The sequence below is a fragment of the Eptatretus burgeri genome, chromosome 14, assembly GCF_056783735.1.
Source record: "Eptatretus burgeri isolate ZD-2024b chromosome 14, Ebu_testis_v1, whole genome shotgun sequence".
NCBI classification, from domain to species: domain Eukaryota; kingdom Metazoa; phylum Chordata; class Myxini; order Myxiniformes; family Myxinidae; genus Eptatretus; species Eptatretus burgeri.
This window is the reverse complement of record NC_140974.1, coordinates 55956495-55973231: the sequence shown is the minus strand read 5'-3', so window position 1 is coordinate 55973231 and position 16737 is coordinate 55956495. Positions and strand designations below refer to the sequence as shown.

General features: G+C 42.6%; 1 protein-coding gene and 1 pseudogene across 2 annotated transcripts in view; one reads left to right on the top strand and one right to left on the bottom strand.

The window, feature by feature from the left end:
* The window catches only part of LOC147013248 (adhesion G protein-coupled receptor F3-like), a 156025-nt gene that overhangs the window by 2081 nt on the left and 137207 nt on the right, over positions 1–16737 (bottom strand). For both annotated transcript variants that reach the window (XM_085854927.1, XM_085854928.1), the window contains one exon: positions 14159–14207. In XM_085854927.1, the coding sequence (XP_085711053.1) occupies positions 14159–14207 (49 nt within the window). The remainder of the gene's footprint in view (positions 1–14158; positions 14208–16737) is intronic.
* Positions 15766–16737, top strand: part of LOC147013251 (uncharacterized) — a 1812-nt pseudogene continuing 840 nt past the window's right edge.

Here is a 16737-nt window from a genome sequence, read left to right as displayed (position 1 = left end):
TATTTCCTGGATAGACGAGCTCAAATTCAAGACTCTGAGATCTTTAGCCCACCACTTTAATCGTGAGCCAACACCAGGCTTCGTAATACAATAAAAATTGCCTTATCTTTTAATATTAATGACCATGTGACCACATCACCCTTTTATAAGTACCAGGAGAGTACCCGCCCTATGGGCAATCTTGTTCCAAGCATGCAACACGTTCTTCTGAGGTATATCTTTATTTGGGCGGTGTATAGGCAACGGACAGCTCTGTATAGACAAAAAAATAAACAACCCGGGTTACGTGTGTGAAGCTAAAACATACCTACTGCTTAGGTATGTGAACATACCTCCCTACTGCTACTACATACCTACCTACCTACCCCACATATACCTCCTGCACAAGAAAACATACCTATTGCTTAGGTATGAAAACAAACATACCATACCTACATGTGTGAAAAAAAAAACATTAAAAACATCCGCTGCACTGGAAAGTGTGGGGACAGGAAGACTGCACTGTAAATGGTGGAGACCTGGAGGCAGCGCGACACGATACCCGTTTACATGGAGAATTTGTGTCCACCCCCCCCAACCCGCCAAAGACCTTGGCAAAGATATTATCTTGGCAAAGATAAAAACACCCCTAAGCATGAATTGGGGTCATGCAGATCCTGTGTAGCAAGTCTGGATGGGATTGGCCCAGAACTGTAGAAGTAGCGTGACAAACACACACACACACACACACACACACACACACACACACACACACACACACACACACACACACACACACACACACACACACACACAGAACGACATGGCTACGATCCGACTTACACACACACACACACACACACACACACACACACACACACACACACCCAAACACCTGTTCCGTGAATTATAGGAATGATACAAAGCATTTTAAAAGTGTAAAAGGATGTGGGATGGCAATGGCAAAAAGAACGCAAACAAACGTAGGGTTGGTTCCAACAATGATCATGTCAAGCCATCTACACATCTTTCTTTAAATAATGGTTGTCCCCTGTCCATCCGTGCATCCATTTGAAATGATCGTGTATGCTGATTGTTTCCACGTTTGAAGTTGATCATTAAAATATTAAACTGTTACACACACACACACACACACACACACACACACACACACACACACACACACACACACACACACACACACACACACACACACACACACACACACACACACACACACACATACACACATACACACATACACACATACACACATACACACATACACACACACACACACACTATAAATGTATCATGTCATTTGTAGGCACACCCATTAGTCAAAGGATGATGTGGGGATTAATTCACATGATGACAGGTGACCATCCCTACCTTGTTTACACACTATTTGCCATTCCATCCTGACATACTTTTACATTTTTTTTGTTCAATGTTTTTTTCATAACTTCTTTCTGTACTTCAAAAAAATGTATTTACATTTTTACTCACCAACTTTGTTTCATGTCTGTTGCCCTTCAATGACAACAAGTCGACGTCAATCAGCTTGGCTGGTGCGTGCGTGTGTTACAGATGGAAGAGAATTCCTGCACTTTGTTCACGTGCCTCACGCCTGCGATACTTACCATATTTGTACAATGACTCGCAGTTTACCACCCTCCAGGTGGATGGAGTTTGCACATTATTTATGAAATTAGTCTAAAAGGTGTGAAGTGTGGAGGTTTGGGTTTAAAGGTCAAATTGAAAGATTGAGATGTTGGCTCGGTGCAATAATATGTAATTAATAGACGTACTCACATGGGTCGCCCGAGGCTTCAGATTTTCTGTTTATACAAACACACAAACACATATATATGTTGTTCTTCGTCTTTCGGCTGCTCCCGTTAGGGGTCACCACAGCGGATCATCCGTTATGATCCGCATACTGATTTGGCACAGGTTTTACGCCGGATGCCCTTCCTGACACAACCCTGGTCGCCTCTTACGACACAGGGATAAGGATTGGGTTTCACCATGATTCCGGGCTGCCCTATACCCTCTCATAGCGCGGCCCAGCGCAGAGCACCCGTCCTCAAGCGATCCTCCAACCCAAGCCTCCGAGTAGCCAGATTACAGGCGCACGCCACTAGGCCCGGTCACACACACACACACACACACACACACACACACACACACACACACACACACACACACACACACACACACACACACACACACACACACACACACACACACACACACACACACACACACACACACACACACACACACACACACACACTGTTACGGATTTCAGAATCCGATCCGACGAATGCATACCAACATCCAGGTCCTCAGATAGTTATTTCCTAAAATGCATGTCCAAGATAGACCCATCCCCATGTCTAGTGGGATTCTAAGTGTGATGCATTGAGAAGGTTAAAGAATAGATCCCCTCTCTTATGGAAAGCTCCTCTTTTTCTCTTTACGACAGGCACATTCATGCACCTGTTTCTTTCATGGACGCCGAGACCCGCCTTTTTCCAACGATGTTGACACACGTTTCTTTCACGAACGCCAAGACCCGCCTTTTTCCATCGACGTCTGACACCCCGTTCAGCAGCTCTATGGACGCCAACTGGCTTTTTTTCATGTCGGGCTGAACAGTGAGGTAATAATTGTTGATGTTTTATGAGCGCTTCACATTTGTGCTTGGTAATTCTGACAAATGGCTGCTTTTTGCCGTTCGTCCAGCACCACAGACATGGCATCGTAAGCGAGGAATAATAACGCGACGTGCGGGTTGTCACGGCAATGATTCGCAAGTGGGGCAGGTTGGATTTGGGGGGAGTCTGTGCCGCCGAGACAGGCCACCAATTTAAAAGAGGGAGAGGTCCGTTCTTGGCGTGCGGTGCGTGCGCTCGGGTCAGTCGACAACGAGTGACTTGGCGGGTCAGTTGACGAGTGACTTGGCGGGTCAGTCGACAACGAGTGACGCGTGGGTCAGTCGACGAGTGAGTTGGCAGGTCGGTTGACAACGAGCCAGTCAGACGGTTGCTTCATCATTTCCAGTCAGACGGTTGCTTCGTCGGTTCTAGTCAGACGGTTGCTTCATCAGTTTGTCAGACAGTCGCTCCTGGCATACCTGATTGTTGGGGGTGACGTCAACTGGCGTTCAAGCCTCTTTGCGAGTGGGTGCACGGCAAGGCTGGGTGCTGGCAACGGACAAGGCACACTCACACATTTCAGGACATTTTTATTTGACGGAGGACTTCTCTTTGTTGAGCAAGATGATTTCTCTTCCCCCTGAATGATCTGTTGGGTACCCTTGTCTGCGTTTAATTCTTAAGTAAGTCAATCCCCAATAAGAATCTGCTCTTTGTCTCTTTTTCTATCATTTTGATTGATTTTGCCTGATTAATTATTTATTTGCTTGCGATCATTTTGATTGATTTGGAATTTATTTATTTTTACCTCATGGAAATAAAATTCTTTTTATTAATTTATTTCCTTATTAATAAATTGCTTGTTGACGTTCCAACCTGTCCATGCTTGTGCTTTCCTTCCATTGATCCAGCATTGTCCGAACCTAGATAGACTGGGAGGTAATTACCATACGACTTGAGACTTGACCAATAATAGTCGGCACGCACCAGCGGTCAAATGCTCGGTCGCCCGAATTAAGATCGAATCAAGATAAGATTTGTGCTTTGCCGAGGGCACGCTCCCCGTTCAGGTAACCACGTAACCTCAAGTTAAGTGGCGGACACTGGAACTCGTCATTAACTGGGTGGCATTCGTGGTCCTAAAGCAACCCACTGTACCACGAAGTTAATTGTGAGCGATGGCCCCAGGTCCTTGGCTCTTCCGAGGACAAGCGGGGATTAAACCCCCTGAGTAACAAACTGGTGTCTCGGTACCCATGGCCGTAATAATATATATATATATATATATATATATATATATATATATATATATATATATATATATATATATATATATATATATATATATATATGTAGCCTGGTGTTGGCGCAGTGGTTAGGGCAGCGGCTTGGGATCCAAAAGGTCCTGAGTTCAAGCCCCGTTGGGCCACTGAATTAATACACCAGGGGGTTGACTCAGCCTGTCATCCTTCCGATGTCGGCGAAGTGAGTACCAGTGTACTGGGCCGGTGTATACCCCGGTTAAAATAGGTGTACCATATCCCTTTGTCGTAAGAGGCGACCAGGGTTGCGTCAGGAAGGGCATCCGGCGTAAAACATGTGCCAAATCACTATGCGGATCATACGGATGATCCGCTGTGGCAACCCCTAACGGGAGCAGCCGAAGGAAGAAGAAGAAGATGTATATATATATATATATATATATATATATATATATATACATATATATATATATATATATATACATACATACATACATACATACATACATACATACTGTACAGTATACGTCTATCATGGAGTACGGTAGTACTCCATATAGAGGGATGATACGGGGAAAAAATGGCTGCCCATTCAAATGTGTCCACAATGATGCACTCATAAACTCCTATCTACACTAATAAATGTGTGTGTGTGTGTCTGTGTGTGTGTGTGTGTGTGTGTGTGTGTGTGTGTGTGTGTGTGTGTGTGTGTGTGTGTGTGTGTGTGTGTGTCAGTGTGTCTCCTCCATAATTCCAAAACCATGAAGCCTCGCAGCCTGAAACTTTGCAAGCATACTCAGGGATCTTGAAGGAAGTGCAAGAGTGAAAATTGTGTGTTTGGGTTAATTGAAGAACCCCTTTTGAAGATAATTAACGGCATTATTTAAATATCTCCTTTATCACATGCATTCTTGGCTACCTCACTGTATACGGGGTCTTAAGGCATTTCCTGGGTAACCTCGCTAGGGTCTGAAGCCACCATGCCTTGACTTGGTACAGGCCGCAACGATTACTTAACAATAAAGTTTTTTTTTCACTTTCCTCACTCATATTATGTAATACCTGATCATCATGCGTTTGAATCGCTGGATACATTGCAATGCTTATAAACGCCTGAAGACACCAGCATTCGTGGCTTTATTTCATTTCTGCACATTCCATAACCTCAAGAATGTCTGAAGCTAAGTCAAGTTGCAAAATTTAAGCTCCAGAATTGAATTTAGCAATAGTTCTGACTGCTTAAAAAGTGTTTATTTGTGCAAATTAGGCATATTTGATATTTTGGGTGTCTCCAGATGTGTTTCATATGATGGTTCAGTGATTGCGAATCGCATGCCAAGCGAGCCGTTCCTTATCAACCATTAAATTGGACTGCTTGCTTGAGTGCTTAAGCCGCTTACCGAGCACCCTATAGTTGATAGCAGTACAGTTCGTTTCCCGATTGGGATGCACAGTCGGCAGTTGCTACAAGGTAAGTGGTGCATATGGGTACATTTGGATTTTAAAGGGATTCTCCTCGGCTGTGTGTGCATGACTGCATGCTTGGTGTTGGTAATGTTTCAGCCCGTATCCTATGATGATGATGGGCTTTCGAAAGGTAAAATGAGTCATTCCATCTGAAATCACCAAATTTAAGAAAAGGTTCCCAGTTGACCCCCTTAGATCTACTTTAAACTTTCATAAAATAGTTCCCAGGTATCAAAATGAAGCTGCATAAAATTTTAGGTCCATAGATGCGGTCAACTCCGAGATATTGAAGGTTGAAAATGTGGTTGTGGCCCTATTTTTATGGTCATTGCGAGCATCACAAAAAGAACGGCTACTTTTAAAGTCCCACAACTTTTAAAATAGTAATGCTCGATAAGAGCCTTGAAATTTTCAGAGATTATTCTTCTATAACTGCTCTGTAAGAAACAAACATACAACTGAGTATACCTCTATTAAATGTTATGACCTGATCAGTTGAAATTCAGAAAAAAAATGTTAGTTTTGTATGAAGACCCAACTTTGAGACCCCATATATTTTTATTGACCCATCCCAGAAGCTTGGAATTTTTTCATGTAATAACTGTATGGTAGTAGAATTCAAATACATGTTTACTTTTCTTAATCAATCATATATAATACAGTCATGATCCCTCAAAAATTGAAAATTTTCATTTTTCCCTGAAATTCAGGTGAGAATTGCAAATATATGAGAAGGTATACCACTTCAAATTGTTCACCATTGGAAAGAGCATATTCAAGTTTACAAAAGCGTCAAATATCAAAGTGGTATATTTTTAAAATATATTTTCTATTTTTTTTTTTAAACTGTTGTTAACACAGTCGTGAATACATGAAGTGTGTGCATGGTGTGGGCACCATGGTAATCATGAATGATTAGTTCTATGATTCAAATTAATAACACAAAAATATATCACATACTGCAATAACAATGGAATAAAACATTTCACGTAAATGATTTGAATAGGTCCTTGATCTGCTTTTCCAAGTCAGGTGCGAGCTTGCACTGCTTCCCAGTTGACGTTAGGGGAGCATCAATAACTTTCATCACATGGACCAAAGGAACCCAACAAATGTCCTCCCTTGAATGTAACTATATACACTGCTGGCATCAGCAGATCAGCCACTATTCCTGAGTTCTATTTTTAGCCCCAGCCAGATGAGTTAAGCTCTTGCTATTTACAAATGAGAAACAAAGAATTACAAATTGAAATTTCAAAGTATTGTGTTTATGGTATCCTAATAGCAGATGATATGTATGTACATTGTATATACAAGTACTACACATATGTACTACATGTGAAAGGACTGTTCATTAAATAGCACACGCCACGCGCACAGCACTGGCAGAACATCATTTATTCAAATATTTTTAAAATATTGATAGAAACATTATACCACTTTGATATTTGACACTTTTGTAAACTTGAATATGCTCTTTCCAATGGTGAACAATTTGAAGTGGTATACCTTGTCATATATTTGCAATCCTTTACCTGAATTTCGGGGAAAAATGAAAAAGGTTCTATTTTTGAGGGATCATGACTGTATTATATATGACTGATTAAGAAAAGTAAACATGTATTTGAATACTACTACCATACAGTTATTGCATGAAAAAATTCCAAGCTTCTGGGATGGGTCAATAAAAATATATGGGGTCTCAAAGTTGGGTCTTCATACAAAACCAACATTTATTTTCTGGATTTCAACTGATCAGGTTATAAAATTTAATAGAGGTATACTCAGTTGTATGGGTGTTTCTTACAGAGCAGTTATAGAAGAATAATCTCTGAAAATTTCAAGGCTCTAGCATTAATATTTAAAACGTTGTGGGAGTTTAAAAGTAGCCGTTCATTTTGTGATGCTCGCAACGACCATAAAAATAGGGCCACAACCACATTTTCAACCCTCAATATCTCGGAGTTGACCGCATCTATGGACCTAAAATTTTAGGCATCTTCATTTTGATACCTGGGAACTATTTTATGAAAGTTTAAAGTAAATCTGAGGGGGTCAATTGGGAGGCCTCCGGTGATATGACGTGGAATGACTTGTATGGTTTCTCTTTGTGAGTTTTAAAGCAAAATACATTTGATAACACCTGATTTCCAAGCCGTTTGCCATCCCAGGTCAAAAAACCAGTAAAGACCAGTAGCTTACTGGTCAACTGGTACCAGTTGAAAACCAGTAGCCAACTGGAACCAGTAAAGCCAGTTGGTTTCTTACTGGTTTTAATATGGAAATTGGAATAGTGATATATTACCAGTTGAAATACAATTGTATTTAACTAACTGGTATCAACTGGGACCAGTACATTGTAACTGGTATCAACTGGGAGACCAGTACATTGCAACTGGTATCAACTGGGACCAGTACATTGCAACTGGTATCAACTGGAACCAGTAAGACTTTAACTGGTACAAATATGAGCTACTGGTTTTTTCAACTGGGAAATTGGAATTCTGACTGAATTTAACTGGTACCAGTTGAAACCAATAGAGACCAGTTAAAGACCAATTAGAACCAATAGAGACCAGTTGGAAATGTGTACTGGTTTTAACTGGTTTTTCGACCTGGGATATTAACGTGTTTTGTAAACTACAGAGCCAAATTTTTTTTCGACCCGTCACGTGACGCTTGCCAACTGTTTATAAATATTAATGTTTATGCACATCTCCTTGAAACGTTTATAATAAAAGGTAATTTTAAAATTTGTTTATTGAAATTCCCCCAAAACAACGGTGAAAGCTACTCAGGGTTTTTGGTTTGTTTACAGCAATGGTTCTCAACCTGGGGGTCACGAGATTGTTTTTGGGGGTCGCGGGAAGGTTGTCAAAACAAATAAACAAACAAATATATTGTTACAAATTTGGGAATTCGATTGCACACAACATTCAGGTTCCTTTAGTCAGTTATGTCGATAAGGGCCAAGTCACATTTGTTTTTATTTTTCGGGGAGCCGCACAGCGTATTTAGGCCTAAGTCACATTTGCCACGGCGACCGTAGGGTCTACAAAATCTACGGCCACTAGCAATTATACGGCGGCCGCAGTATTTCCACGGTCACACAATGTAGCAGTCACATATGTTTTTATTTTTCGGGGAGCCGCACGGGGTATTTATAAATCGTGGAGACCGAAAACGTGGGGGTGCCGTACGGTCTTTGATTTGATGTCGCACGTTGACCTTAGGGCATCCCTGCTGCGGCCATAGAATTTTCAAGGCAGACGCAAGGTGCCCGCAAGGCGACCGCAGGGGGACCGCAGGCGAACGTGCGGGAGCAGCAGGTTCGGGAGCAGCAGGAGCCGTGCCAGCTCTCGCGATGGGCTCTCGCGCGTCGGCTGCGTGCATGATGCGAGGTGCGGTGTTGTTCGAGCAGCTTCAACAGGTGGCGGTGAGCCCGTGGCGTTAAAGGAAGTCGCGAGTCACAACATCGAGTCAACAATCAAGAATCGGACTCGTGATGAGGGTTATGGGTTGTTGTTCATGGCATATGTGTTGTTCCTTGCTCTAGTGATGCAGTTTAACGTTGTTGAAATAAATGCCAGCAGGTCTCGTGTGAAAGTGGATTTGGCGGAGATCAGTCAATGGGATTTGTATTATGATCAATGTGATGTGGGGGCTTTGGAAGCGGTGGGGGCGAATAAAAAGGTTGGGTTGGCCTTCCATTGTCCCGGGCCGCGAGTTGTTGCTTTGTCATGTGCTGGGAGTTTATCAAAAGACCGCGCTGTACGAAAAAATGGGTTTGCAATACTTCAAGTGATGTTCGTAGTGATTTATAACGAGCCTATGATTGAAGTGTGGTTTAAATGGAATTGCGACCGTCTAACTGCCGTGTGGGTCTCGGAGATCGACTCGGAACCAAGACTGGTGCACTGGTCGGCGTTACCCCCACCTCTGGTTGCGAGCGCAGCTCTCTGTGTTCTCTCAAGGCCGTTTAGACGGGCGTTGGCGTCTCAACTGATTGTGGTGCGTGGGTTGTTTTGGAGCATTAAATGCGTACAGCCAGCGGCGCTGTTCAGCGCCCCCAGCCAAGGTCGATCAAGGCTGGCGCCACGGCTTCCAGACAGTGGGCTTCCGGCCTCGGAATGTTTATCTACGTCGGGTCTGCCTGGGGGGATTGGGCCGGAGGCATTTGATGGTGCCGGGGGAGGTTGGCTCGAAAGATCGCCACGACCTCGGCGAGGGCCATGTCAGCATGAGCCGCCTGGGGGCGTTTCCGCTGGGTAGGGCTGCTGTGGTTTTTTTCGCCTTGCTCCATTAACCCGCTTTCACGCATTATATGATGTGGTGTGCTGTTATACTTCGCTGTGTTCATTTTATTTGCATGATTATTATACCGAAGTTCTTCGTGTTGTCTATGCTTCTTATAATGCTGATCATTTAATAATCATAGTTTTAGGGGGGGAGGAGTGTGGTGGAGTCTGTGGGCCTGCGGGGAAGGGCATGGTGGTGTGGGAGTGGTCATCGTATCTGCAAGGGATATAAGGTGTGCGCGCCGCCTGAGGCGTCGTAGGAATGCAGTAGTCGAACGCGGCTTGTGCGTGTGCATACGTAATAAAGGAGAGCCGCGGGCACAGTACGCCCGCGCTCGCGCTTGTGCAACACAGCCCGGCTCGACTGTTCCCCCGCTCGTGTCTGCCTGCTAAGCATCTCCCATTCAGTACAGCACAGGTGCGACGCATCGGCCTCTTCTTGGAGTTGGATCCTCGGGGAAGCGACGATCGACAGGAAGGATCGGCGCCTCGTCTCACCAGCACGTGTTCGGAAGCGCGAGAGGATTCGCTGGAGCTCGGGAAGGATCGCGGCTCATGGCGATTGGATCCAGCTTGCTCTCGCTGGAGCCCGGGTCCGAGCAGCTTGAAGACCACACGAGGTGGAGAGGTTCTGGGTTTCAGCTCTGGGTCTGGGTTCTGGGTCTGGGTTTCAGAGAGGTTCTGGGTTTCAGCTCATCTGTCCTCCAAGCTGGAGTCCATTATTAAAGGCATCAGCCACCATTTCTTGGGTGTGTGTGTGTGTATGTGTGTCTGTGGGCCTGTCTAATAAGTCGGAAACTGTTAAGTGCCTTGTGTTGTATTAGCTTTACATTGGAATAGAACTCGGCTGTAGGTTTTACTCGTGTCTTTTTCCCCATCCCCCCATTCATTGCATGCCTGTGTGTGGAAATAAATGTCGCCATTGTTAAATGTCACCTACTCCTATTGCCATCAGCTTGTAAAGCAGTTCTGTTGCCTCCTTCACAATGAGTTGTGCTGTCAGATCTTGAATAAAATTTAAAACTGTACTTAAAGCCAAATTGATTTTGTTTTTGTTTTGTTGTTTTGTTTTTTGTATATTTTTGGTCAGTAATGCAAGGTTTATGTACGTCTGGTATCTGTCGTGTGTGATAGTAACCTTTGTCTGCAGCAGAGGGTCGCTCAATCTTCCAGTCTGTGTCCCGAGCATAAATAGGCTACATACCGCTCTTTGCAATTACAGAAGCCTTTTTTATCCCCCGCCGCGTGGCAGAAGGGGGATATTGTTGTCACCCGGGTCGTCCGTCCATCTGTCGTCCGTCGTCCGTCCATCCGTCCGGCTGGCTGGGCGTCAACATGCTGTGAGTGGGATAACTCATAAACTGTTTGCCATATCGATTTGAAATTTGGGTCACACATGTACAACCTAAAAAGGAAGAACCCTATTGATTTTGTGCGTGGCCGGCTCCAAGATGGCTGACTGGGGCAAGTCGTCCGTCCGTCCGTCCGTCCATTCGGGCGTCAACATTTATAGCTGTGAGTGGGATAACTCATAAATTGTTCGCCATATCGATTTGAAATTTGGGTCACACATGTACAACCTAAAAAGGAAGAACCCTCTTGATTTTGGGCGTGGCCGGATCCAAGATGGCCGACTGGGGTGGCCATCTTGAAAAAACGCTTATCTGATTTCAATTATTTTATAATGGCGGGGGATTCCCCATCTCTGATGGTATATTTTTGATGAATATGGCTGGCTGTTTTTACTGTGTTATACATCAGAGTGTAAATAATTAAGTTGTGATGCCAGTTTAGCTTAGTTTAGTTCTGGTTAGTTTTAACAGCTGGCAGTACCTCGGCATTGACCAATATGCTCCAGGCACTGTGGATTTTTTATGCGCTCCATGACGTCACTGCAGTGTGTTTCAAGTGCGAGTCGGGAGGGGGGGGGGGGTTCGCGAACCCCAACTTAAATTTGTTGGGGGTCGCAGCTCCAAAAGGTTGAGAACCACTGCTTTACAGTACATACTGTGGTCGGTATTATCACAGACTCCAATCAGCCATTTCCCAAAAAATTGCCGAGCACCAACATATATATATATATATATATATATATATATATATATATATATATATATATATATATATATATATATATATATATATTTATATAATTTTTATATTTACATATTTTATATATATATATATATATATATATATATATATATATATATATATATATATATATATATATATGTATGTATTTATATATATATATATATATTTTTTTTATATATATTTATATTTATATTTTAAATATATATTTAAATTTATACGAGATGACCCGTGAACCCGTTGGGTTCCCATTGTGACAGCTGTTGATAAAAAAAATCATAAAAAAAAAAAAAGATAGCTCCAGCGAACTATACTGCTGAGGTTGTTTGCATTTATCAAATTCTCCCGAGGAGTACTTCATTGAATCGGGATTCGATTTTTTTTAATAATATTTTTCATTGCCCGATTTGAACGAAACTTGATATTGCGCGTCAATGTGAAAAAAAAACAGAGAAAAGAAAGTCGAAGAAATTATTTTGCGTCATCTTCTAAACACAATTTTATTTATTAATGGACATGGAATATTAGATCAAAATGGTGATGTTTATTTTATGCTTAAAAATAAATCGTTCTTTGTCTATACGAAATGTTCTGAGATTTTATAATAAATCATTTCAAGAAAAAAAAGACAGCTCCAGCGAACTACACTGCTGAGGTTGTTTACTTTGATCAAATTATCCCAAAGAGTACTTGACTGAATTGGGGAATTGTTTTTTTAATATTTTTTTGTTGCCCTATTTGAATGAAACTTGATACTGCACACCGCAGGAGAATGGTGAGTAAGGTCACCCTAAAATTTTTGCGCTATCGTGTATCGTTTTGGCTGTATTTCGGGAACATACATACATACATACATACATACATACATACATACATACAAGATGAGAGTTTTAGTAATATATATTTTATATATATATATATATATATATACATATATACGTTGTTATATTTATGTGCCTGAAGACTGTATTTCCTGATGAAGCTGGCGAAATGTTGCTTTGAGACCGGCTCTGCTCTCGCTTTTTTGCTCAAATTAGCGGAGTCGATCTAGTTCTTTCTTATGGTTGGAAGTGCCTTCTTATTCTTTAAAAATGTGTAATCCAACTGCCCCAATCTTATGCAAAAAAAAAATATATATATATATATTTATATATATATATATATATATATATATATATATATATATATATATATATATATATATATATATATATACATATATTTATTTATATATATATATATATATATATATTTTTTTTCTACATATATATTTATATATTTACATATATATTTTGATATATTTATAAATAAATTTATATATAGTGTGTGTGTGTGTGTTCATAAAGCATAACATTTTCTCTCTGCTAACTCCTCACCCACTACTCCTCTCTCTTTCTGTCTGTCTGTCTGTCTGTCCCATCCTCGCTCCGCCCCCTCCTAATACAGTGCATCACTCTCCCACACAACTTTCTCTGTGTCTCTGTCTCTGGATGTGTCCACACGTGTCCAGACGGTGTTTGTTTCCTGACGTGTCCGGACGGTGTTCGTCTCCAGACATGTCGGGACGGTGTTTTTCTCCAGACGTGTCTGGATGGTATTTGTCTCTAGATGTGTCCGGACGGTGTTTGTCTCTGTATATGTCCTGGCGGTGTTTGTCTCCAGACGTGTCTGGATGGTGTTTGTCTCCAAACATGTCTGGACGGTGTTTGTCTCCGGATATGTCCTGGCAGTGTTTGTTTCTGGACTGTGTTTACCTCAGGACATGTCCGGGCGGTGTTTGTCTCCAGGCGGTATTTATATTATGACTGGTAGAAAATGGATTTCAGACATTATTTTGTTTCCTTCTTCACTGTTATTCTGTGCAAAATCATTTTGATGAGACAGTATGAATCGTAATTGACGCTCCATCACACGTCTGCCTTCCCTTCCTCCTCCTCTCCTCACTCTCCCTCCCTTCTCACTTATCCACCTCCTCACTCTCCCACCTCTCTCTCTTCTCTCCCCCACCCTTCTCTCTTACCCCACTCTTTTTCTCCGCCCTCTCAGTATTCCTGTCAGCAAAGTGACGGGTAGCATTTGCTAGTGTATAATATATAAAGCTCATTCTTAACACTCACTGACTAATATTAATGTTCGTTACTTTTTGGGTGATGTAGAAAGCTGAAATTTCATGTGCCAATGGATATCGCAGCCGATCCACCGGAAAAAAAAAAAATCGCTGAACTGTTGGAAAGCATCCATAAATGAATGAAAATAAATAAATGATAAAAACAAAAGCAGGTGAGTGACCCAAGACAATGGGGAAGCACAGTTCGTTATTGCTTACAATGTGTAAGCATACCCCACATTTAGTGAGCAGTGGATGTGAGATTATTGGAGCAAATATGCGACTTACTGTTTGTTCTTTGGCCAGTGGATTGTGGGCCTTGACTGGAAGACAAGTCCTGCAAGAGAAAAGGGAGAGGGCAAAATTCCTCAATATAAAAAATGTTAATGCCATGAAGTTAATGTTACAAATCATAATGTAAATTATAAAATGTTCATGCCTTTCCAAATTTGCAGATGTCACAGCTTGGAGGGAAGGTGGATAGCAGAGGGGGTGGTGATCATATTCAGGAAAGTATTGATACTTGCATAGATTGGGTGAAAGATTGGCAGATGGAATTTAACCTGAGCAAGTGTAAGGTGTGGATGGGAAAGAACAATTAAAATAGAGATTGCATGATGCAAGGGGTAATTTTGGAGTGTGTCACACAGGAGAAGGATCTGGGGGTGGTAATAGATGTGGGAGGTAAGCACGCAGTGCAGTGCCAGGCAGCTATAGGTAAAGCAAATAGGGTTTTAGGTTGTGTTTGGAGGGGGATCATTTATAAATCAAAAGAGGTGGTGTTAGCATTGTACAGGAATTTAGTGAGGGCCACATCTAGAATATTGTGTGCAGTTTTGGTCACCACAATTCAGGAAGGACATAGATGCCAAAGAGAGGGTTCAGAGCAGGGCTACTAGATTGATTCCGGGCCTAGCTAGACTCAGCTATGAGGAGCGACTGAAGGAGACAGAGCTTTTTTCACCAGAAAAGAGGCGGTTACGAGGAGATATGATGGAGATAAGTGCAGATGAATTATTCAACAGAGTAGACGGTGATAGGACCAGGGGCCGTAGCCCGAGAGTAAAGAAGAGGAGAGTTAAGACGGTTGTAAGGCAGGGGACTTTTACTCAGAGAGCAGTTAATGCATAGAATGGCCTCCCTCGAAAGGTAGTGGCAGCTGAAACAGTAGATAACTTTAAATTGGAATTAGATAGGTACCAAGTTATGGAGTTGGAGGGGTATGGGGATGTTGACAGGACTTTTAGGTAGTTTGAGCATTGATGGGTGATTGTGTGCATGTGTATGGCGTGCTGTTGGTGGGGGTCTTGTCAAGGGGTGTTGTGGGGTTGATGTGTGTTTGTTTTTTAACCAAGCCCATGCCCCCTCTGAGGGGAAGAAAAAAAAAATAAAAACTCCCAAAAAAATATGAAAAAAACCAATTAATTTTTTTTTTGCATTTTCTTCTTTTAGTACAGCTGATAATCTCTCATATCATAAGAATTGTGCAAATTATGACTAAAGCATGAAATTTCTACCAGTTTTAATCCATGCCATAAGCTTCATTATCAGATCAGGAGGTAAGGCAGATTTGACCTCTGAGGACCGTGAGAGGTCAATGACCTCAAAGTATCAAAATATTGATGTTTGGCTTCATTCGTTAATGGTAAACATGTTTACGATGTACAAAGCATGCATTTGTGTTCCAATCGAAGTGTCTACATATTCCACACAGTGTTGGTAGTTATTTACAGATGTCTCGCTTTGACCTACTGGTCCTTGACACGAGAGACATCATGGACACCCCAGTGGCAGAAACTGTGAGGAAGATTGAGTCCCTTGGTGAGGAGCAGTACACAAAGTTTGTTGAAGAATGACTGGAACTATGCACGAAGCCAGTTACAGAAACGCTGCCCATGAACAAGTTGCCACTCTTCAATCGGCCACAGACCAAGACGCAGTCAAAGCAGCAAATCCAACTCGCCGCAGTGAAGAGTGACTGTAGTCTCTTCTCAAGGCTGTATATTGCCTGCGAATCACGTGATGGGGATCTGGACCAGTTCTTCTGCCACGAGAACCAGGCAGCCCCACCAGCATTATCAACAGTAGGAAAACTGCGCCTTGGAGTCAAAGCAGATGTACTACACTGCCTGAAATCAGACCAACCCGAAACCACAAGCGCACCTGGGGTTGATGCCACAATCCTTGATGGAGCAGCTATTGTTCAAATGCTCAATTCTGTAACGGCAAAGACCTTTGAAGAGTATGTGAACACAGTCTTTGCACGTTACATCTCCACTCAACTCGAAAAGGTCAACAGACTCGACCTCATCTGGGATGTATATCTACCTGACAGCCTGAAAGGCACGACCAGACAGAAGAGGGGCAATGGCGTCAGGAGGAGAGTGGCTCCCTCTACCGTCATGCCTAAGAACTGGAAGGATTTCCTTCGTGTGGATCAAAACAAGACTGAGCTCTTTGGTTTCCCGTCACAAGAGGCCATTTGTCTTCCAATAGCAGATGGCAAGGAAATGTATGCAACATGTGGAACTGACGTCCTGTGCTCTCCCGCCAAATCCGACTTGACCAGCCTCGCCCCATGTTCACACGAGGAGGCGGACACTCGCCTGCTTCTACATGTGGCAGATGCTGTACAGAAGGGGATCACGAAGGTGGCCATACGCACTGTGGATACTGATGTTGTGGTACTGGCTGTGGCTTCGTTCAACAACATCAATCCTGATGAGCTGTGGATAGCTCTTGGTACTGGATCCAGCTTCCGGTACATAGCTGTTCACCAACTGGCTGCCGCCATGAACCCAAGACAATGTGCTACTCTCCCCATCTTCCATGCCCTCACAGGGTGTGACACTGTGTCTTCTTTTGCT